General features: G+C 41.6%; 1 protein-coding gene across 1 annotated transcript in view; it reads left to right on the top strand.

Moving 5' to 3' along the window:
- The window catches only part of LOC120530910 (leucine-rich repeat-containing protein 38-like), a 149,622-nt gene extending 126,032 nt beyond the window's left edge, over positions 1 to 23,590 (top strand). Inside the window, exon 2 of the mRNA XM_039755702.1 lies at positions 23,159 to 23,590. Within this exon, the coding sequence (XP_039611636.1) occupies positions 23,159 to 23,250 (92 nt within the window). The 3' untranslated portion in view covers positions 23,251 to 23,590. The remainder of the gene's footprint in view (positions 1 to 23,158) is intronic.
- The last annotated feature ends 760 nt before the right edge of the window (positions 23,591 to 24,350 follow it).

Below are 24,350 nucleotides of genomic sequence, written 5' to 3'. Positions count from 1 at the left end.
TCTCTCAAATACCAGCCTTTCTGTGTTCAATGGACAGCACCCTGCATTCTTAGTGCTTTGTGCCTCCTCACCGCCATCCTCAGTTTAAACTCTCGCCTTGACTGATTGACTTCTGTGTTTGTCCCTTCTGCCACAATCAGCAGTGTCAAGGCATCAGCAATGCACAAATGTACCTGCCACCCAAGGGTGAAGAGGACTGCTTTTCAAGAAGAGATTGATTCAACACCTTAAATTATTCACAGTGACCAATCTCACAGGACATCCAGCAATCAATTTGTTAGATAATTTGCCACCACCAAGGACACAGAGACATCCCAAGTGAGGCGGAGTGTTTTATTACACGAGGGTGGCAGCTTGCAAGGTCAGCGAAAAGCCATTTGTCTGTGGATCCATCCTTGAGCAGCCAGACAAGAAGACAGCATGCAGCTGCCCTCCATCAGGGTATCTCACAGTTATTCCTTCAATTAATTTTCAATCTCTGTATGATTAAACATTATTTTAACATTATAAAACAATTAATATTGTAAAGATACAATTGTCGTAAAGATTCTGTAGCCCCCACTCCCCGCGCATTAAAGATCAAGGACAGAATAACCATAATAGCCTACCACCCTACGCTAATGCTGTAAAATAAATCACAAGCAGACAAGGGATAAATAAAAACACAAGGAGGGACTTTTATTACTCTCCTCTAGAGAGCTAGAAATGTATGTGTGTGCCCCCCTCACCATGGTTCCTGGGTATGGCCCACTTCAGAAGAATTCAATGTAAAAGATTCAATCACTCACAAATCTTCTACAGTACCTCAAGTAAAAAATGGATTTAGAGGCTGAAGAGCTCAAATACAAAACATGTGAGGGTCTTGGTATGGTGTCCAAAAATGCTCAATACCATCAGAACTATTTAATTTTTTTTTCTATAGTGGAAAAGACTTTAAAAAATAAACTTAGGTGTGAAACTAACACTAACATTTTCCAGGCAGGCAGCACAGAAGACCCTGTTACAACACAGTCCTACCTTTAAATCTCACCATTTACTCTTCTTCACCTGACTCTGTTTATCGCTTTATATTACAGACTCACATGTCCCTCAAGAAAATTGTGAATTTTAAAAATGAATATTTTAAACAAAGCAACGTATTATATGAGGAGAGGCACTTGATCAAATCGATCAGGCACAGATCAGAGTTCAATCTTCTCATCTGACATGTTGTGTACCTCTGAAGAAGTCACTTGACGGTTCTACAGTCGTGGCCAATAGTTTTGAGAATGACACAAGCATTAGTTTTCACAAAGTTTGCTGCTTGAATAAAGAATGGGACCAAAACCTCCTCTGGAAGCAACTTCTCCCAACCATCCAAGAACAGTTTGGTGACCCACAATGATGGAGCACCGGGCCATAAGGCAAAAATGATAATTAAGTGGCTCAAGGAATCAAACATCGCAGTTTTGGACCCATGGCCAGGAAACTCCCCAGACTTTAATCCCATTGAGACCTTGTGGTCAATCCTCAAGAGGTGGGTGGACAAACAAAAAACCCACAAATTCTGACAAACTCTAAGCATTGATTATATATGAATGGTTGGCCATCAGTCAGGATTTGGCCCAGAAGTTGACTGACAACATGCCAGGGCAAATTGTAAAGGTCTTGAACAAGAAGGACCAGCACTGCAAATATTGACTCTTTGAATAAACTTAATGTAATTGTCAATAAAAGCCTTTGAAACTTACGAAATACTTGTAATTATACTTCAGCATACCATAGAAACATCTCACAAAAACATCTAAAAATACTGAAGCAGCAAACATTTGTGAAAACCAATACCTGTGCCATTCTCAAAACCTTTGGCCACGACTGCATATCTCTGTGCTCAGGATGCATGCAATACAAAACGATACTAAATTAAATAAAAGAAGCTTCTTTGTTAATTAGTCAGAGGATCTTCACCTAAATTCACCAGTCATGTTGCCCTCTTATGTTCTGACTTTTTCGTTTTTCCACGGCCATGTTCAATGTAGCATTTCCATCCCACGCCGCATTAGAGAGGCTTGAGGGTGGCATTGAAGTGTGAAGCAGAAATCTCAAGCGACAAGCAGAGGGATCTGTCCTTGCAAGGCACGTGCTGAGCTGTCATGGAGGAAGTCGGTGGGGGGGGGGTTCTGTTTGCATTCATTGATCCAGCATGTCCCTCTCAGAAGGGACGCAGGATGCTTGATCTTTTAATGACTGTTATCTCTGCCTGTAAATCACAGGAGAGTGGCCTCCACCACCCTGCCCCAGGCTGAGCGCTGTCTCCTTTGTGCCTAATCCATCAGCAGTGACGCAGAGACCCTTTCAGTATGCGGCTGCACTCACAAATACAAGTGAGCCTTTCTGAGTTTGTGGAATATTAACTCACTTCAATCTCACTGTGACCCTGGAATGGCACTGCAGTACAGTCAAAGCTTTTCATTTAGGAAGGCCTAGCCAGGAGGTGGGGTATGTTAGTGACTTTTAACCTCTGGGGTGAACCAATATTTAGCTGTTTTGTAAACCCTTTGTAAAATTTAAGCCGATATCATTTGGTGAGTGCAGATGCTGATCTTGTCGCCAGACCAAGTGTTACATTTAGTGACTGCGTGTTGACATTCCAGCACAGTCAAGCGCGTCCATTTTTGTGACGGACAATAATGTGTTGTCTGACCCAGTCAGTGCCATATGTAAGGTTAACAATTACGATGCATTCAGCTGCAATTTTATTCTATTTGCCATTTTGTCTTAATAATAGTAATAATTCTTTGCATTTATATAGCGTTTTTCTCACTACTCAAAGCACTCAGCAATTGCAGGTTAAGGGCCTTGCTCAAGGGCCCAACAGAGCAGAGTCCCTTTTGGCATTTATGGGATTCAAACCAGCAACCTTCCGATTGCCAGTGCAGATCCCTAGCCTCAGAGCCACCAGTCCGCCACGTCTTGGTAATGAAACACAAGAAGTCAAACAGACAAGTGTCTCGTGTGTTTGTGAGGTCCTTATTTCTTATCTTCCAGAGAAGCACTAGTTGGTTGTCAGCTTACACACACGCACACACCCACAGAGCCCACCCCTACGACTACAGACAAAATCAAACCAGTCTGATTATGTCAGAGAGAGTTGCAGACAAGTTGGAGTTAGTTGTTGGATATATCAGACTAAGACAACTCGCCTTCACGGGAGTGCACTGCCAACTGCCTCCAACACACTAAGATTACATACACTCACCGGCCACTTTATTAGGTACACCGGTTCAACTGCTTGTTAAAGCAAGTCTCTAATATGGCAGCAACTTAATGCATTTAGGCCTGTAGATGACCTGCTGAAGTTCAAACCGAGCATCAAAATGGGAAAGAAATGTGATTTAAGTGACTGTGAACATGGCATGGTTGTTGGTGCCAGATGGGATGGTCTGAGGATTTCAGAAACTGCTGACGTACTGGGATTTAAACTCACAGCCATCTCTGGGGTTTACAGAGAAAGGTATGAAAAAGAGAAAATATAAGCAGCAGTTCTCTCTGCAAAAATGCCTTGTTTCAGAAGAGAATGACCTGACTGGTTAAAGCTTAAGAAAGGCAACAGAAACTCAGATAAGAACTTGCTACAACTGAGGTATGAAGAAGAGCATCTCTGAATGCGCAACACGTCAAACCTCGAAGCAGATGGACTACAGCAACAGGAGACCATACTGGGTGCCACTCCTGTCAGCTAAGAACAGGCAACTGAGGCTATGATAAGGAATCACCAAAATTGGACAATAGATGATTGGAAAAACATTGCCTGGTCTGATGAGTCTCAATTTCTGCTGTGACATTATGAAGGTAGGGTCAGAATTTGGTGTCAACAACATGAAAGCATGGATCCATTCTGCCTTCTATCAACAATTCCGGCTGCTGGTGGTGGTGTAATGGTGTGAGGATATTTTCTTGGTACACTTTGGGCTTCTTAGTACCAGTTGAGCATCGTTTATATGCCACAGCCTACCTGAGTGTTGTTGATGATCATGCCCATCCCTTTATGATCACAGTGTACCCATCTTCTGATGGCTCCTTCCAGCACGATAATATGCCATGTCACAAAGCTCAGATCATCTCAAAGTGGTTTCTTGAACATAACAATGAGTTCAGTGTACTCAAAGGGTCTCCACAGTCACCAGATCTCAATCCAATAGAGCACCTTTGGGATGTGGTGTAACAGGAGATTTGCATCATGGATATTTAGCCAACAAATCTGCAGTAACTGTGTGATGCTATTATGTTAATATGGGACAACATCCCCTGAGAAATGTTTCCAGCACCTTGTCGAATCTACACCATGAAGAATTATGGCAGTTCTGAAGGCAAAAGAGGGTCCAACCCAGCACTGGCAAGATGTACCTAATAAAGTGGCCGGTTAGTGTAAATGAAGGCTAAGACTGAAAATCACTGGAAAGACTTATAATGCGACTTGGTCTTTACAGAAATGAGAAGGCCGGGAGCAAAGTGGGCAGGTGTGGGTATTCAGTTAGGATTTAGAGACCCTCAATAAGCCTGTTCAATTTCAGATTTGTGGCTTTCTGGGAAGCCATTTTTTTCAATGAAGTGTTGGCAAAGCTTTATGGGGAAAGAAGGACATTTTTTAGTGAACTCCGGAGAGCTGGGGATTAAGTCAGGACTCTAAATCAGTGCACTTTGAGCCTGTCTATTGATATTTGGTGAGAGAAGACCACTGAAGAGAGTTGAGAGGATAAGAGGTGACGGAGTCAGACTTCTGCACCAGGCAAGGAGAGGAAGGAACGGTAACTCTGGTGCTGTACATAGCAGAATGAAGTTGGATACAACCAGCATATATGGCTTAAAATTTATATTGCAGTCACATTGTAGTTAAGGATGTGTTCTGGTATGGAAAATATTCAATTTTTGAACTGCAGACTGTTTTCCATTAAATTTTAATTGTTTTGCTCAAATGCACTGGGATGAGCCGAATTTATAGGACTTTAATTACAGGCATTTCCAGCATCCTTTTATATTGTACTTGTAATTTATGTATTTATTCCAGTCAGTTTCTTTTCTAATTAGTTTATGACCTGGCAATGGGAAATATGTACACGCGATACAGAGCCTGTTTTAATTCATTTAAATCCTGGAAATGGAGGGATACTGTAGGTCTAGGAAATACAGAATTAGTTTACAGCCTGAGAAAGGAAGGAGTGTAGAGGTATTTAATGACACATTTTACCTTTTCATTCACAATTTTGGTATGTAATGTGTTTTTATCAAAAAAGTGTTTTTTTGAATTATTTTACTTCTTAATTAGGTACCTATTGGAATCATAGATATTTTGAAGTATCAAAAAAATAGCAGTAGTAAGGGGGTCTATTTTTGCTGTTGTAGACCCCGAAAGTTTTTAATTGAAACTACGGACCCCTAGAAAGCTCAAATCAACCCCAGGGAATCGATATCGACCACTTTGGGAACTCTTGGTTTAGATGAATAGGACAAATAAGCTTGCTAAGCTGAAAGGCCTGTTCTCATCACATTTTTTCTAATACTCAAATGTCCAGTCCAGTGGGAACTCTTCATGCAGTCTAAAAGAGTTTTGTGGTCAACTGCATCTAAGGCAGCACTAAAATCAAAAACATGAGACCCAGCGTCAGCATTCTGCTTTCTGAAGGTTGACAGAGCTAAGGTTTTAAACAGGAGATCAGAAAGGAAATGAAAGTTCAGAAGTGATGGATTGACATTTCCCTTCTTGTTAAAGAGGCAAATCATCCAAGGGATACTAGGTGACTTGGGATACTTTTGTTTCTCCATCCTCTGACTTGTGCTTTTCATGGAGTTACTTGGAGTGTTTGTTTGTCTTCATTGTGTAGTTCAGGCCACCATACTGACTCAGCACAAGTTGGCCCTTCCAGATGTGGAGCATTTATACTGCAATTGAATGAAAACCCCAGACAGGTGACTTCCATTGAACTAATTCTGTGACTGTGAAAACCAAAAGATGGCACCTGTGAGGATTTAGAGGTGTCATACTAAAGGGGTGAATACTTTCATCCATCCATTATCCAACCCGCTAAATCCTAAGGGTCACGGGGGTCTGCTGGAGCCAATCCCAGCCAACACAGAGTGCAAGGCAGGAAACAAACCCAGGGCAGGGCACCAGCCCACCGCAGGGGTTGAATACTTATGGGATCAATTATTTTTATGTTTTATATTTATAATTAGCAGTTTATACCACTATTCAAGAAACTGATTTCACTTTGATATTAAATGCTCCTTTTCTGTTGTTTAGAGTCAACAAAGCCCACTTAAATCCATTGGGAGTCCATGTAGTATAACAAGAAAATGTGAAAGTTTCTTAAAGGGTGAGTACTTTTCATGGCCACTCTATTATAAAATACGTTAGTGACGATTTAGAGATGAATACTTAAGAGATCGATTATTTTATGCTTTATATTTGTACTAGCCATGCCCCGTGGCTTCGCCCACGTATTAGTGAAACAGGACAGTGAGCTCTCCACTCCTGACGTTACTCGGCCCGCAGCCTCTGCCTCGGATTAGCGTGAATATATAGCTCCTGCAAGCAAACTATGATTCTTAGCGTGATGAGAGAAGTTGCAAAATCAACCGGAATGTTCAAGCAAATTATAGAAAAAAAAGATCTAAATCCATTAAGTAGTTCTCTCATTCGCTAACGGAGTGGAGTTAAGGTTACGCCCCGAGGCAGAGGCATGAGTGAGGAGGGCCCCACAGCCCGATGAGTCTCTCTCGGATTCGCAGTAATAAATCGGTCCTGCAAGTGAACTCTGATACTTAGCATGATAAGAAAGTCGCAAAATCAATCTGTTAAGTAGTTCTCTCGTGAAAAGCGGACAGACATACAAACAGGTCTAAAAAAGTATAAGAAATTTTGCACTTGGAGCACGAAATTTTTAAAACCGCTTCTTAGTGAGCACCTATGGGCCAAGGGTAACCGACATTCTAAATTTCAAGCCCCAAGTCCTCATGGTTCAGGAGATTTTGTGATGAGTGAGTCAGTGGTATTTGGCTTTTATATACTGTATATATAGATAGATTTAATTCAGAGCAGTTTACTGAGGTCTGTGTTCACTTTGACATTAAAGAGTCTTTTTCTGTTGATCGCTGTCAAAAAAGCCAAATTAAATTAAAGAATAATAAAATGTGAAACCTTCCAAGGGGGTGAATACTTTTTACAGACAATGTGAATCAGTTGGTGTTAAAACCAGAACCCCACTTATGGTTTTTATTTTTTGACTGATGCTGGCCAGCTAAGGTTTTAATGCCTGACCAAGCAGAGCTCATATTATGTGTGGACAATTTCTGTGTAATTTTATCCCTAGACACAAGTTTCGCTTTTTTATAATTCCAAGATTTAAATCCCTTGGTGCAGCCTCATTTGCATCACTTTATCTCAAAGCCATTTTCTTTTTATATAAGAATAAAATAACAATATGGATTTGTTGACCCATAGTTTGTTGTTACAATAGATACAATAATGCTTTTGGTTGGGATAATGTGAATCATCTAATGATGATAAAATACTGCACCGCACTTCTCTCCAAATGAAATGTCAGACGTCTCTGTTTGAAATGTGCTTTAATAAACCATTAGGTTATATGTCTTAATGTGAAATGCATACGAATGCAACATTATGTGATGCTTCTCATTACGCAATGCTGCCAAAAGTGAGGAGCTGTCGAGCTTATCAATTGCACTTTGAAATAACATCCCCAATGGCTGGTATGACATAAAATAAGCATTCTGCCTGATTCATTTTCCCAAATCCTTTGAAAGGCCGCTCACTGTAATAGACATTTAATGAATTACAAACTGATTGATGGACTCCACAGTGCAAAAACAAAGGGTTATTCTTGTAAGGAAAAGACAAACTATTCAACCTGCAGCCTTTTTCCAATGCTTCTAACCCTAAGATGTGTGTTATTTAAAGGTCCCTACACTCTTTGCACTGCACTGTCTCTTGGTTTTACATGTTAAGCAACATTGCTCTAATAAAATGAAGAAAACTGCTTTTAATAAAAAAAACGGATGCTCACCTGCTGGTTGAACATACATTATTGCATCCTCATTTCTTCTTTTTCATGTTTTAAAATGTGGCAACTCTTTGTTACTCAAGCCTTTTGACATTGCAGTTCCCTCAAGCTCTTCTTGACCCTGAACTGAACAGATGGATGGATTGGTATTTTCAGTTTTACAGTGAATAAAACACATTTTCTCAACCACCAATTCCCCAAACCACACACACACACACACACACACACACACACACACAAAGTCTCATGAGCCCTGGAACAGCATTCTTATGAGGCAGAGGCAATAATGTGACGATGCGAGTTCGCTGCATACTCCCATCTTCTGTCCGGGAGCTCTTGAACCCAACACCGTTGGTAATGTCACCGATGAGCTTGCAGTGAGGCACAATAATGGAGCAAGGAGATGGTGCCCAAAAGTGTCAAGTGCTTTTATTAAAAAACAACAACAAAAAGAAACAGTGTTCAAATAAATAGTGCAGTGCTTTCCAAAGTCATTAATAAATAAATAATCCATTAAAATGAGTGAAATCGTGGAGGTTAAAAATCCAATAAATAGAAAAAAAATAATCCTTTAAAATGAGGTTAAAACAATGCTGGAAGCAGTCTCTTAAAAAAAACACAAATCCTGGTGCTTCTTTTTACCTGGCAGCTCCTCTGCTTCTCCCATCTGGGCCACGCAACAGGAAAGTCGCCCTACTACAGCTGGCCTTCTCTCCATATGACTGATCTGGAGGCTCCCCAATCCCTGGCTTCGGTTCTGCTCTCCTGATCGAGACTTGGCATTAAACCCAACGGCCAGGACGCTCACGTTGGGGTTTCTGCACCCAAGCCTCTCGACTCCTCTGCCTTCTTGGCCTTACACGGTCAGCCGCCCTTCTTCTCTGGTCAGTCAATGATCACGACCGCTTCCTTCTGCCCCACCGACTGTTGGCCAAACACCCTTCTCGGGGCTCACCTTCCAGCTGCCTGACTGTGAGCCTTCGCTCGCTTGCTCGCTTGCACCGGCGATCTCTCTCTTCACGCTGCTTGCTGCTTGCTGCTTGCTGCTGCCTCCATCTTTTTTTTCTATCTTCTTTTTCTCTCCACATTCCTGCAACCTCTGTTTCTTTCTTTCATTTTTTCTTTTTTTTAGCTGCCTCGTGCTTCTATTTTTGAAGAGGACATGGCAGATGTGACAATCAGCAGCTCTTGGGAACAATTACAGATGCGGACCATTCGGTGACAAATGCTCACATCACAAACTCCTCAAGAACCGCTTCAGCCACACACCACCACGCCCCCTCGCTAAGCTGCAAGTACGGTGATTATTTATTTTAAAAATGGCCCTTTTAACGGGAGCTGTGGACCCGCTATACCACAAATAACTGCCCTTGATGTTAAAGAAAAATATGGTCATTATATTGTGAAATAAATCTGCCTTGGAGACAAAGAAAGGTTTGGGGCAGCCACCCATATATTATACCTGGCTGCAATGGTTTAAATAAGCACTTAAGTGGGCCGGTTGAGTTCTCAAGTTGAACTGACTCCTTAAGTCAAAATGGCGTCTTTATAGACCAGGTCCTGGAAATGATGTCATCTTGGAGGCCAGAACCGGAAGTGATGTTTCATGATGTTGCCGGGACTGGAAGTGATGTCTTTTGTGGCGCCGGGACCGGAACTGACGTTGTTGCAGAGAAATCAGGCAGGATTTCCCATATCTGGTCTGCAGAGGAAACAGAGGAGAGTTTAACGCACCCTGCCACCCCCTGGCCTGGCATGGAATTACCTTCTTTCTGTCACCTCAGCTGCCTCCTATTTGCACGTATGGGACAATATATATGAAGCTGCTCGATGTCTGCCTACATTTCTACTCCTCACATCGGGTTTAAATTAATTTAAAGATGAAGGTAAAGGTAAAGGTGAGGTTTACTGTTACATGTAAACCCACATGAATCAACAAAACGTTTATGAAAGGGTAAAAAGGTTTAAAGTGTAACCGATGAAGATGATCTGGTCAACCATCAACATCAGCGCTCACAAGCCCACATCAACATGGTGAATGAGTTCATCTGAGAAGACCGACGGGTTGTATTGTCCGCTGTTGCTACACATTTGGACATCAGCTACTGTATGTATTCGCACATGCCAGAGTGCATGATTAGGGTGTTGTAAAGTCTGAGGAAGATGGATAGTCGAGCAGCTTACTGATCTGCACAAATCAGCATCCTGCAGTGAATTTCAGAAGACTTCCCTTCTGCTGCCCAAAGAAATCTCACTACGGTGTGTTGTTCAACAAGGGTGTAGTCCTGCAGTGGAGCATCTATGTTCATTTGATTTTGGGTTTCAGCTAGACAAATGGCAGAGTGCTGTGCATCTTCAACTACCCATAAGCCATGGCAAACATGTTGCATTGCATCAGCTTCTGTCTGTTGCAGTTACTGCATCATTTTTACATTACCTTTACTGGTTGATTTACCATCATACATGTTTCACGGTCTACATAATGCAAAATATTCATGGAGTCCAAAACTGTACATTCAATACAGTAGATACAGAAACTATGTGGACCCTTTCACTTTCTACCCAATTTGTGTTGTGGATTTAATTTTAAATGGATACATTTGCCATTTTTGTCCATTAATTTACACTCAATAACCCATAATGACAAAGGGATAACATGTCTTCAGTAAGGTTTGCAAATTTATTAAAAATCAAAAACTGAAATCATTTAATGTTGTGAGCGTATTAGGACTCTCAGTTTATTTCAGAAACCTTAATCTAATTTCTATCTTTATGATTGATGGGGCTGCATGATAAGATTATAGTTATGCTGTCACCATCACTGTAGGCCACCTTTAATGCTTTTGGGTGGAAAAAACTTATTTTTACTCATGCTACACAGATTTGATGCTTTTATAGTAAAATAAAAAAGAAGAAAAATTAAAGTTTGCCAATATAACCCAATTGCCAGGTGTTTTCTGAAACGACACACCTCTTACAGTCTTGTAGTCAAACATTGACATATCAAATGCTCTCCTCTGATATTGTCAAACTGCTATCTGCATTAAGCCCCACCACATCTTGTTCCTACTAGTAAGGGGGCCTCTCTTTTGTTCTCAGGTTTCTATTTACAGATTTGAAAAATTTAAATTTCCTCTTGGGGACAAATAAAATATAACCTATCTATCTATCTATCTATCTATCTATCTATCTATCTATCTATCTATCTATTATATAGTTTCTTTCATATCTATCTATCTATCTGTCTATCTATCTATCTATCTATCTATCTATCTATCTATCTATCTATCTATCTATCTATCATATAATGCCTCACATATTTATCTATTATATAACGCCTCACATATCTATCTATCTATCTATCTATTATATAGTGCCTTTTATATCTATCTGTAGCAAACTCCCCTTTTTGTTGGATGAAGAGCCCTACACACACACAAAATATCTCCTACTCTTAGGAAAAAAATAATTCTATTAGGATCGGCAAACAACAGAACCTAAGCATCAATTTAGAGTTCCCAGATGAAATGTACTCCTGTGAATTTATGCTAGAGAAATAATCACCCTATCAATCTTTTCATCAATCACAAAAACAATATACTGTATATTATATCTTATACAACAATAAACCCCCTTTAAACAATTCCTATAAACACTATACCTATACAAACCCTTGAACACTCTAATATATTACCCAGAATTCGGCGCAGCAGCAAAGAAACCAAAAAGGCCAGAAGGAAAGAAAGAAAAAAAAACTGCAAAAAGAAACTTCCTATTTCTAAACAACCCACATATCTTCACAATTACATAGATCTATATTACACTTATATATAAATAACCAGCGGATGCATACATACAATCCCTGCAATGTACCCCAGTCCCTTTTATATTAACTTTGTTTAAAAGTGTATCTTCACTCGGCCAGGGAAAACTGCAGTAGCACTAGCAACCAATCCTGAGGTGATGCCACTGAGACTTTTACTGAACTTATGGATAACAAGAAGAGATCTCACTGGCTTAGTGTCAGTTCTTTTGAGGAGGGTGTGGTCCCCCGGCCGGGACGCCCAGGAGGACGAGAGGAGGGCTTGTGCCTCCTCCAGACCGCGAGGCGTCCGTCCTGGTTCTGTTGGGGACCACGGGTGGAGGGCTTGGAAGCCCAGCCCTGTAGGGGCCCGTGGTCACCGCCAGGCGGCGCCCCGATGCCGGTCTATCCCGTACGGTCCTCGGCTGGGGCTGGAGCCCGGCCGGGACGCCTTGGAGGGCCAGAGGAAGGCGAGTGCCTCCTCCAGACAGAGTGGGGGCGTCCGTCCTGGTTAGGCAGGGGGCCTCGGGTACAGGGCATGGAAGCCCAGCCTGTAGGGACCCGTGGCCACCGCCAGGCGGCGCCCCAGTGCCTAATTATCCCGGGAGCCCGGCACTTCCGCCACACCAGGAAGTGCCGGGGGGAAGACTTTATGTGGCGCCGGAGAGCTGCCAGGAAGACAGCCGACACTTCCGCCACGCTGGGGCGTGGCTAAGGAGCAGATGCCGGAAACACCTGGGGCTCATCCGGGGGCATTATATAAGGGGCCGCCTCCCTCCAGTGATGGGTGGAAGTTGGGAGGAAGAGGACTGAGCAAGAGGAAGGACTGGAGGCGGCCAGGAAGGCACAAGAGACTGTGGGCCTGGACTTTGGGGAAATCGGTGCGAGAAGGCACTGGGGGTGCACGTGAGCACGGACTTGTAAATAGTGTACATAATAAACAGTGTGTGAATTGAAAATATGATGTCCGTCTGTCTGTGCCGGGGCCAGCGTTCACAAGGGATGAAAATCCGTCACACCCGGGAGTCTCCGCTCTAGCTTTTGTCCATGGCCGACGCCTGCTTCATTACAGTCAAGACAAGACGTGAACTCCAAAGGTCCTTTTAGGTTGAAAGGAAATCCTATCCATGCACCCAACAGTCCTTATTTCAGAGTCTTACTTGATTTCTTTACTGCTTGCAGCTCCTTGTTATACGCCTTCCCAGCTCCTTTTCTCTTATTCACCTTCTACTCCTTCTCTTTTCTTTTTTTTTATACGTGCCTCCTTGCCTTTTTAAAGTCAGTTAACCTTTACGTCACACCAGCGTACTGTATGGTAAGGACCCACAGGTGTAGTTTGGTCCCCAACCTCCCTTAAAGAGATATCCCAGTAAGTTATTCTCTAGGACCCCTCTGAAAGAAGCAAGAGGCGGATACAGTTAAAAAGTACACAAAACATAATATGTGACAACCATTACATATCTATCTATCTATCTATCTATCTATCTATCTATCTATCTATCTATCTATCTATCTATCTATCTATCTATCAGTTTGGGAAACTGTTTGAAAAAGAAGTGTTACAGATCAAGGTTACAAAATTGATCATCATAAGTGAAGATTTCAGAACAAAACACCAGCTAGTTACAATCCCTCGATTAAATATCACTTAGACATAAATACACTAACCAAGAGAATCTTCAAAAGCTACTTAAACAAGGGAGACAGAAAGCTTAATGGAGGTGGGCAGCTCATTCTCCCAGCTAGGAGCTACACCTCAAAAGAATCTGGACTGAGATCATATACCCTGCATAGGTGGCAACACAAACTTTTTTAATTGCAACACGTTTAGCCAGGCAAATCACAAAACTTTGAGCACCTAAGAGCAGACATCCACTTACAGAACACAATTTGAAGTCAGCATGTCGCTGGAACTCTTGTTGGTCTATAAGGACACTTCTATCTGATGAAAACAGACGTTTTTGGAGGCCCTAACCCTAATCCTAAGCCTAACCCCTTGTGATCTGGGACCCCTATATAACACAAATTCTGCATACCCCTTTTTGTGCCCCTAGGTAGTATTAGGGACGAAACACAGAAGTCTTAGGTAAGGTGTTTCTATTAATTTATCATGGCACTGGAGAGTGGCAAAGTTTTGCATGATGATGAGTACACACAATTAAGAAAGTCCCAGTACTCTAATGATCCTATAAACTTGTCACTAAGTGTCTTCAGTTTTGTTATATGTACTGTAATGATACAATATTTAGATGGTACATTATATTATATTGAATAGTTTATAATAAAATAATAAAAAAAAAAATAAGTGTCTTCAGAATGCACATCTGCAGTATTTAGGTCTGCCCTTGTACTGTATATAGACAGATTGACCTCTGTAAGGACACTTATTAAAAAGAGTAATTTTACAAAGGGTCCTCTGTACAGCGTGCAAGCGGCCCAGCTGACTGACTCATGTGAGCGCTGCGGGGCATTTTGCGTCCAAAACCTTCTGTGCACTCGTTATCAACTATTTTTAAACCTCTCAGTCTACAAATTGCATCGCAGTACACGGAGTGATCAGTAATCCCTGATATCAGTTCTTCTTCTGCATGACTAACCCTGGCGGAAGCAGGGCATTGTTATTTGTTCAGCAGCCCCATTATGAGGTGACTTGCCTCGCTGTTGTGCTCGTGATCTGTTTCACTGCTTACTTGCTCTGTTCTTTAAGTGCTGGTATTCACAATAAATCATCAGCCCCTGGAAGAAGGCACACATGTATCATCGCTAATGGTGGAGGATGGCAGGGACTGTAAGGTGCTTCGAGTAATTATAACAAGTTTGAAGGTGCTGGCAAGTGCCAGTTGTGGCCAAAAAGATGGGAACACCTGTTAAATGAGTATTTTCTAAGTAAGTGGCTATCCAGAGTTCATGATACAGTTCCCACTCCAGAATGCTCCAGATTTCTGTATGAAATATCTGGCCAGTCCTTGCTGTCTATGACGATGGCTAGATGAGTCTGCAACCCGAAAGACTGGTAATTGCTGGGACACATTTGACTAAAATATTATTTTTCACGGGAAATAGAAATAAAGGTGACACCAGCATGGAACCCGCAGGAAAAGCCCTCATTCCAGTTGGTGCAAGATTTATAAAGAAGTTAGTGATTCAGATCTGAGGACAACACACTGAGGCCCACAGCGTCTCATCTGTCCTCACCACGCAGTACGTAGTGAGCTAAACACTCCTTCAACAAACACCCAAGGCAATGGTTCTATTCAGGCATTGAATGAAAGTGGCTTGAAAAGAATTTGTTAACTTCTTCTTTAAAAATGCCTTTAAATTTTATACAAAGTACTTTGTTATCACTTTCTTGTTAATGGTATAAATTAAATATTACAAAAGATTCTTTAGTGCAAAGATATCATGCTGCTTCAAACTCAGATGCTTAAGAATAGGCCTGAACAATCATATATATACAGTCCATCCGGAAAGTATTCACAGCACATCACTTTTTCCACATTTTGTTATGTTACAGCCTTATTCCAAAATGGATTAAATTCATTTTTTTCCTCATAATTCTACACACAACACCCCATAATGACAACGTGAAAAAAGTTTACTTTCTCTAAAATAATTGAGAAAGCACATGTCCATAAGTATTCACAGCCTTTGCCATGAAGCTCCAAATTGAGCTCAGGTGCATCCTGTTTCCCCTGATCATCCTTGAGATGTTTCTGCAGCTCAACTGGAGTCCACCTGAGGTAAATTCAGTTGATTGGACATGATTTGGAAAGGCACACAGCTGTCTATAGAAGGTCCCACAGTTGACAGTTCATGTCAGAGCACAAACCAAGCATGAAGTCAAAGGAATTGTCTGTAGACCTCCGAGACAGGATTGTCTCGAGGCACAAATCTGGGGAAGGTTACAGAAAACTTTCTGCTGCTTTGAAGGTCCCAATGAGCACAGTGGCCTCCATCATCCGTAAGTGGAAGAAGTTCGAAATCACCAGGACTCTTCCTAGAGCTGGCCGGCCATCTAAACTGAGCGATCTGGGGAGAAGGGCCTTAGTCAGGGAGGTGACCAAGAACCCGATGGTCACTCTGTCAGAGCTCCAGAGGTCCTCTGTGGAGAGAGGAGAACCTTCCAGCAGGACAACCATCTCTGCAGAAATCCACCAATCAGGCCTGTATGGTAGAGTGGCCAGACAGAAGCCACTCCTTAGTAAAAGGCACATGGCAGCCCGCCTGGAGTTTGCCAAAAGGCACCTGAAGGACTCTCTGACCATGAGAAACAAAATTCTCTGGTCTGAAGAGACAAAGATTGAACTCTTTGGTGTGAATGCCAGGCGTCACGTTTGGAGGAAACCAGGCACCGCTCATCACCAGGCCAATACCATCCCTACAGTGAAGCATGGTGGTGGCAGCATCATGCTGTGGGATGTTTTTCAGTGGCAGTAACTGGGAGACTAGTCAGGATAAAGGAAAGATGACTGCAGCAATGTACAGAGACATCCTGGATGAAAACCTGCTCCAGAGCGCTCTTGACCTCAGACTGGGGCGACGGTTCATCTTTCAGCAGGACAGCGACCCTAAGCACACAGTCAAGATATCAAAGGAGTGGCTTCAGGACAACTCTGTGAACGTCCTTGAGTGGCCCAGCCAGAGCCCAGACTTGAATCCAATTGAACATCTCTGGAGAGATCTTAAAATGGCTGTGCAACGACACTTCCCATCCAACCTGATGGAGCTTGAGAGGTGCTGCAAAGAGGAATGGGCGAAACTGGCCAAGGATAGGTGTGCCAAGCTTATGGCATCGTATTCAAAAAGACTTGAGGCTGTAATTGCTGCTAAAGATGCATCAACAAAGTATTGAGCAAAGGCTGTGAATACTTATGTACATGTGATTTCTCAGTTTTTTTATTTTTAATAAATTTGCAAAAACCTCAAGTAAACTTTTTCACATTGTCATTATGGGGTGTTGTGCGTAGAATTCTGAGGAAAAAAATGAATTTAATCCATTTTGGAATAAGTCTGTAACATAGCAAAAGGTGGAAAAAGTGATGCGCTGTGAATACTTTCCCGATGCACAATATATATATTGTAACAAACGGCTGGGACCCTTGCTGAACCGTGACGCCTGGAGAGTGGAAGGATCGGGAGAGAAACAATATCTCCAGGACACGAGAGCTGAGCCTCCCTGGCTTGCATCAGGGCCACAGGAACAGAGCTTGGAAGAGTCCTTGTTACAACCTCATACTTTCCTCCAACCTTTCTGCATCATGGAGATGACTGATGTGCAGAGTTTGTATCCTTGCAGCCCACACCTTGTGATCTCCACAGCTCCATTTCCAACATTACGTTTCACAGTGTTGTTCCATCCAATGATGATCCAGGTTGCACTTTTGTATTATTTCTGAGCACATATTAGCTGTGTGGGCCTTGCCGCTCGATCTCTAACATTACCAGTCATGTAGCTCTCTATGTTCTGCAGTTCTAAGGCTAGATATTTTAATTGTCCAGGCTTTTGCAGCTTGGCCTCCAGCTTGGTGCCAGAATTCTGGCTGGGTTGTATGGGATCAAATACGCATTTCACTCAATGACATGCAAATCAATTTATAACTTTTATGTAATGTGTTTTTTCTGGATTTTTGGTTGATCTTCCATCTCTCTCCATTAAAATGAAACTACCAAAAAAAATACAGACTGTTCATTTCTTTGTAAGTGAGAAAACTTACAAATTCAGCAGGGGATCAAATGCTTATTTCCCTCACGGTACATTCTCCATGATGGCCTCTGTAACACACAGTGCCAGTCACGGCTGATTGTGGAACTCTCCTAAGGTCCTAAGACCACAGCGTAGCTCTCTTGTCTATTAAAACTTCATTTTGATCGGCTCCAGTACATCTAAAAGAATCTCCAGGATTTCAGATCACAAAGCACCTCTCATTCCTCTTTCATACGCTCAATTTCCAGCCGGCACTCACCAGCAGTGTGTCTTTCGTGGCACTTCAGGAGCAGGCTGTCTTCTTGGAGGACCACTCAATATCTGCCTTTTATAAGACCACACCAGGGACAAGGCCATAAAATGCAATGTGTGTGGGCCTGGGTAACAACTTTAGATAAGTCTTAATTCTGAGACTTGGAAAATTAATTAGTCAGAGGAGAACTATTATTAAAGCATATTGTCCATGTGGTGAATCATAATTCTATTAGGAAAATGAAACAATACATGTTTGTGAAAGATGTATAAAACAGAAAAGAAGACAAGAGGTCTAGGTAACATTAAACATTATGTCACTATAGGGGTCAACTAAGAAATCAACAGCAAGGAATGCACATAGTGAGTAGGCCGAGTCACTGGCTGGCATGAGGAGAAGCATTTGTTTTTAATTAATCTAGTTACTTAAATTTGTATATCATTTTTAAAAATAGAGATGGTGGCATAGTGGGTAGCGCTGCTGCCTCGCAGTTAGGAGACCGGGTTCGCTTCCTGGGTCCTCCCTGCGTAGAGTTTGCATGTTTTCCCCATGTCTGTCCCACAGTCCAAAGACATGCATGTTAGATGGATTGGCAATCCTAAATTGTCCCTAGTGTGTGTGTGCCCTGTGGTGGGCTGGTGCCCTGCCCAGGGTTTGTTTCCTGCCTTGCGCCCTGTGTTGGCTGGGATTGGCTCCAGCTCCAGCAGACCCCCATGACCCTGTAGTTGGGATATAGGGGGTTGGATAATGGATGGATGGATGGAGATGCTAAAAGCCTTCAAGCTTTGTGAATACCTTTGGAAATTTACACTCACTGGCCACTTTATTAGGTACTCCTTGCTAGTTCTGCATGGAAACCCATTTTGCCTTTAATACAGGCATGACTGGCATCAAAACGAAACCAAATTGGTCATCCCCAGTGTTTCGTGGATTCAACAAGGTGGAAACATTTCATGCAATTGCTGCAGATTTATCCTCTGCACATCCATGATGTGAATATCTCATTCCACCACACCCCAAAGGTGCTCTATTGGATTGAGATCTGGTGACTGTGGAGGCCATTTGAGTACACTGAACTCATTGTCACGTTCAAGAAGCCAGTTTGAGATGATTTGAGCTTTGTGATATGTTGTGTTGTCCTGCTGGAAGTAGCCATCAGAAGATGGGTACACTACGGTCTTAAAAGGATGTATGTGTTCAGCAACAATACTCAGGTAGGCTGTGGTACTTAAACAATGCTCAACTGGTACTAAGGGGCCCAAAGTGTGTCAAGAAAACGCTCCCAACGCCATTACACCACCATCAGCAGCCTGAACTGTTGGTACAAGGTGGGATGGATCCATGCTTTCATGTGGTTGACATCAAATTCTGACCCTACCATACAGTATGAATGTTGCACCAGAAATCGAGACTCATCGGACCAGGAAATATTTTTCCAACCTTAAATTGTCCAAGTTTGGTGATTCCTTGTGCATCATAGCCTCAGTTGCCAGTTCTTAGTTGACGAAGTGGCACCTGGTGTGGTCTCCTGCTGCTGTAGCCCATCTGCTTCAAGGTTTAACATGTTGTGTGTTCAGAGATGCTCTTCTGCATACCTCGGTTGTAACGAATGGTTATTTGAGTTACTGCCTTGCTATCAGCTTGAACCAGTCTGGCTATTCTCCTCTGACCTCTGGCATCAACAAGGCATTTTTACCCAGAGAACTGCCGCTCACTGGATATTTTCCCTTTCTGGACCATTCCCTGTAAACTCTAAAGATGGTTGTGTGTGAAAATCCCAGCAGATCAGCAGATTCTGAAACAATCAGACCAGCCTGTCTGGCACCAACATCCATGGCATGTTCACAGTCTCTTCAATCACTTTTCTTCCCCTTTCAGATACTCGGTTTGAACTTCAGCAGGTTGTCTCGACAATGTCTACAGGCTTAAATGCATTGAATTGATGCCATGTGATTGTCTCATTAGATATTTGCACTAACAGGCAAACAGGTGTACCTAATAAAGTGGTCGGTGAGTGTATATTCCAGTGTGGCACTTTACCTGAGTAGTTATGAGTGAATCCATTGTTAACGACAGCAGAGCAGTTAGGCGCTCCATAAGGGTATTGTGTGCCATCTGGGGGTTGGAGTGGACCTCTGCCTGGATGGGAAGTTTTGACAGGTGAGCTTTGTTGGGCAGAATGGCCTGCTCTCATCTAAATCTTTCTAATATTATGATGTTCTAAACACGAGGAGCTGACCTAGAGTTGGTCTTGAGCCATGACCAGATGGTGTATGGGTTGGTGAGGCTTTACCCTGGACAGGACACTGAAGGCTTCTACAATGGATCACAGTGTCAAGTCTTAGTTTTCCATGCCTGTCAGTGTCTGTTGCTCTACTCCATCCTCAGCTATGGACACCTGGCCAATCAAAGAGACAGCTGCATGACTCCTAAGAAATATTCATGAAACCAGATGTACAATCCAATTGGATCCAGGAGATCTTCCAGGGTCAATTTAGAGGGACCTCCAATCACTCAGTTAGGTGAGCTTGGAGTCGGGGAAGAGGGAGCAGTCTGGAGTGAGGTGAAGGAACGAGGAGATGAGTTTGTGTATAATAAGGACTTTGGGCATACTTTTAATGATTTTTTGTTTTTTTTTATATCACCCTATATCTTTTTGTTCTGTTATACTATTTTGTTATATACACTCAAATTTTTTGTTTGAACTTTGGAGGGTCTCAGTATCATTCTGCATTGAAGGTTGTTGAGGAGTGCCCCCTGCAGTTCACACCATGCACATAGAAAATGGAAATTTAAAATCTAACAAAGGAGAGCCACTTGTTTGCATAGTGGGGTGAGAAGTTTGGCAGGGGTTATCTGGCCATGGGGCTGAAGTTGGCACAATGATCACATTCAAGAAGGTGACGTCCTTTATGAAGGGTGTGATTCTGTCACAAGAAGGCAGTGTTGTTCAATGTTTTAAACCAATCCAATACTGGGAAGAAACTAATATGCCAATCATATGTGTTTTTAGTGGTGGGCCAAATTGTCAGTAATGACTCATACAGTGTGCTGCTTAAAGTTTAGGTGTGCCTGTGAACTGAGATAATCTAGTACATGTGCTGACAGACATTGACTTTAGAAATTCTTGCTCCCAGAAATGATTTGATTATTAAACTTTTATTAAAAGCTATCATAAGTAATGCTCAGACACCAATAAAGAGTGTCACTTTAAAGTACAGCGAACTCAATTGTTTCAGTCTAGAAGGTAAAACTGCTTGCATCTACACACACTGCTAGTATCCAGTGAAATGCTGGGTATCACAATTAAGTCATTCATTTCAAAGATCTGCAGCTGTTTGTCCTCTTCTAACTCGCTTCCAAAAATATTCATTTATGAGAAGGCCTGTTTGCAGCTGTATGTGCTAAAAAATAATGATGCCACCTGCAAAGCAGGGCTTGCAAAGCCTTGGAAAATAATCCTGAGTAATGTGCAGATTGCAGAAATCAAGTAAAGGAAGTTTAGTCAACTAATTTTTAGGTTACTTTTTAAGTTCACTATTTCTACAGGGTTCAGATACTTCCAGCTGCAAGACTTCTAGAACGTTGTCCACATTAACAGCAAAAAAAGATGAAACAATTCAGACATGAGCGTCAGTAGGCTTTGCACACTAGGAACCAAGATACCTGACTATTTGATAACATTTCAGTAATTATTTACTGCTCTGATGCAGATCTTTCTGATCATAAAATAGGTCATTATGATAGCAATTGATGAGAAGAATTCATAATTCATTGCAGAATTACGGTATTTGAGGGTTCCTCTAGAGTGCCTCTTTCTCTTGTTCGATTTGGCTCAAAATCTAATCAGCACATCGTCATCTCATAACAGGCTTAAGCAGGATAGATAGATAGATAGATAGATAGATAGATAGATAGATAGATAGATAGATAGATAGATAGATAAATAAACCTAAGTAACTAGCGCGTTACATAAATAATATTTTGTATACAGTCTCAGAGGTATTCCTTAGAGTGAGTTTTAGAATTAAACCTCTGAGGCTAAGTAGATTAATTTAACGTGTGTTACATTTAATTCAAAGCCCATTTATTAAGAATACTCACCAAACCCTAACCCTAACCCAAAAGAATATTCAGACTGTGAAGCTCAGAGGCAGAGTTCCAGTGTGTGTCAATAGTGAACAAGGCTACACTTTTCAATATTAACTCTAATGATAGTGGACAGATAACCAGGTACAACAATTTACAATTTATTAATAGAAAACTCAAAATTATATAGAACAAAAACAATAACAAAAATTTGAATGAGAGCGACAGTAGGCTTTATACCATAGGAACCAACTTACCTGTACTATTCCATAACATTTCAGTAATTATTTATCACTCTACTGTAATGCTGATCTTTCTGATAATAAAATAGGTCATTACGATAGCAATTGATGAAAAGAATTCATAATGAACTGCAGAATTACGGTATTTGAGGGTTCCTCTAAAGTGCCTCTTTCTCTTGTACGATTTGGCTCAAAAACTAAACAGCACATCGTCATCTCATAACAGGCTTAAGTTTCGAGTTTGGTATTTTTCCGTCCAGCCATTTTACCTCTCGACTGCCCTTAAGAAACTGTGACACACAGACACATACACAGACAGACACACATCCATCATTGAGATATCAATGTTTTTGGTATCAGAGGACCCTAAAATGTTGAGATCCATCAAAAACCGAATATCAAAATTTTTGATGAATATAAAGCTTTTACTCCTCCCCCATAGACAATAGGTTATGGTGGGGGAAGGCGCAAAGCCAAAATGGAATAAATATGTAGAAACGCAAAATAAGCAACACTAGAAATGCCTAATGTGCATTACGGAAAACAGAGATCCTAATCTTCCCCATCCACATTTGAAACTTATCCTTATATACCCTGAAGAGTTCAAGTTAGTTAGAGATCAAAACTCATCTAATAGTACAATACGTGGCCACAAAATCTTCAACAGAGTTGACTCCTGTTCCATTTGCTGCCAGGGTGTGAGTTTTGTAGATACTCACCCCCAAGTTGACTCCAATCTTCTACAAAGAACTGCATTAATGTTCTGAAAACTAAGATGAATGAGAAATCAGTTTCCCGATTTTTCATAAATTTGCAAACCTTTCTGAAACCATGTTTTCACAGTGTCGTTTTGAGTTATTAAGTGTGTATTGATGGAAAAAATTGCAAATTTATCTTGTCATGCTTGTGTGCATGGGAAACAGCTTGAAGGCTTTTGCAATGGTAATTCTCTGTCCGGGCAGGATGTGGCACTGTGTACTAATGACCTTTCTTCTTCTCCTTCTGCAGAAAAGATGATTGACACTGTTCCATCTGACGTTATCTCTGGAGTTGCTACATCCTCCCAGAATGCCTTAAATTCAAAGGAGCCACCATCTTAGTCAGCCTACCTAAGACGGAAGTCGGGACGATTCACTTTTTTGTGTCATAACAAGCATTTTCTTTCAATTTATTACTTAGAATTATACAGGATTGGACACAAGATGTCCCAGACCTCTAACCTTGGCCTGTTATCACAATCTATTTAAAATTAAATCTACAACACAATAAAGTGTGCAGAAAGTGAGTCTGAATACTTTCCGAATCCACTGTTAATGATTTATGTAGCTTATTTAGTTGACTGCCCTGTCTCCTTAATGTAGAACCAAAGGCGATGGGGTCACTTGATCATGCTGCTGGAGTTTTGACCAGCTATTATTTAAACAGAAGCTTCAGATTTATTAAAACCCCTGCTTTGCATTTGTGGTCTGGGTTCTTGTTTTTTTCGTGATTCTTTGCTTCATTTAGATTTTCTGGCTTGGATGACCTTTGGCATTTGTATTAAGGTTTCTGGCATGTAAGTATTTAAATTTGCTTGCTGCTACATTTGACTTTTTACAGTACATAAAGCCTTTTCTACCCAGCCTTGCCCTTTTGTTTTTTTTTTTTTTCTTTAAATAAATGTTTAAATATGAAGAAACTTCTCTCTTGGTGTCCTTTGTGGCCAAAGGTTTCCTTACATCCTTATCGTGTAAATTTTGAACATTTGTTACTTAAAAGCTTGAGCCCCATTTATTCGGCCTGCGCAGTCTAAAAGCCTGCCTTTTGAGTTGGGGTTAGACTGCCCGGGGAGACGCCTATTCAGGGAGTTCAGTCTTGTGAAATGGTGTGTCTGTTTATTTGATACCCATTTATTTGAGCTTGTGGCAAGAATTGCAACACTTCTGGGGTCACTTATAGTCAACGCTAATACAGTGGGTATAGTAAAGAATCCCCCTTCGAAATACAGTGATACCTTGGTATACGTCTGCTTTTGAATAAGTCCAACTTGGTATATGTCCTGTTTGGACATGAAAAATTTTGTTTGGTATACGACCTTTGTTTGGAATACAACTCGCGTGCTACCCTTGTTTACCTCTATCTCGAGACAAAGCACGACTGCATATGAGCGTCAGTACGCCAGTTGCTAGCATTCAGTGAACAACCCGCGTGCTACCTGATG

This window comes from Polypterus senegalus, chromosome 6, assembly GCF_016835505.1.
Source record: "Polypterus senegalus isolate Bchr_013 chromosome 6, ASM1683550v1, whole genome shotgun sequence".
Classification (NCBI taxonomy): domain Eukaryota; kingdom Metazoa; phylum Chordata; class Cladistia; order Polypteriformes; family Polypteridae; genus Polypterus; species Polypterus senegalus.
The sequence above is the reverse complement of the archived record's forward strand: the minus strand, read 5'-3'. Positions and strand labels throughout refer to the sequence as shown.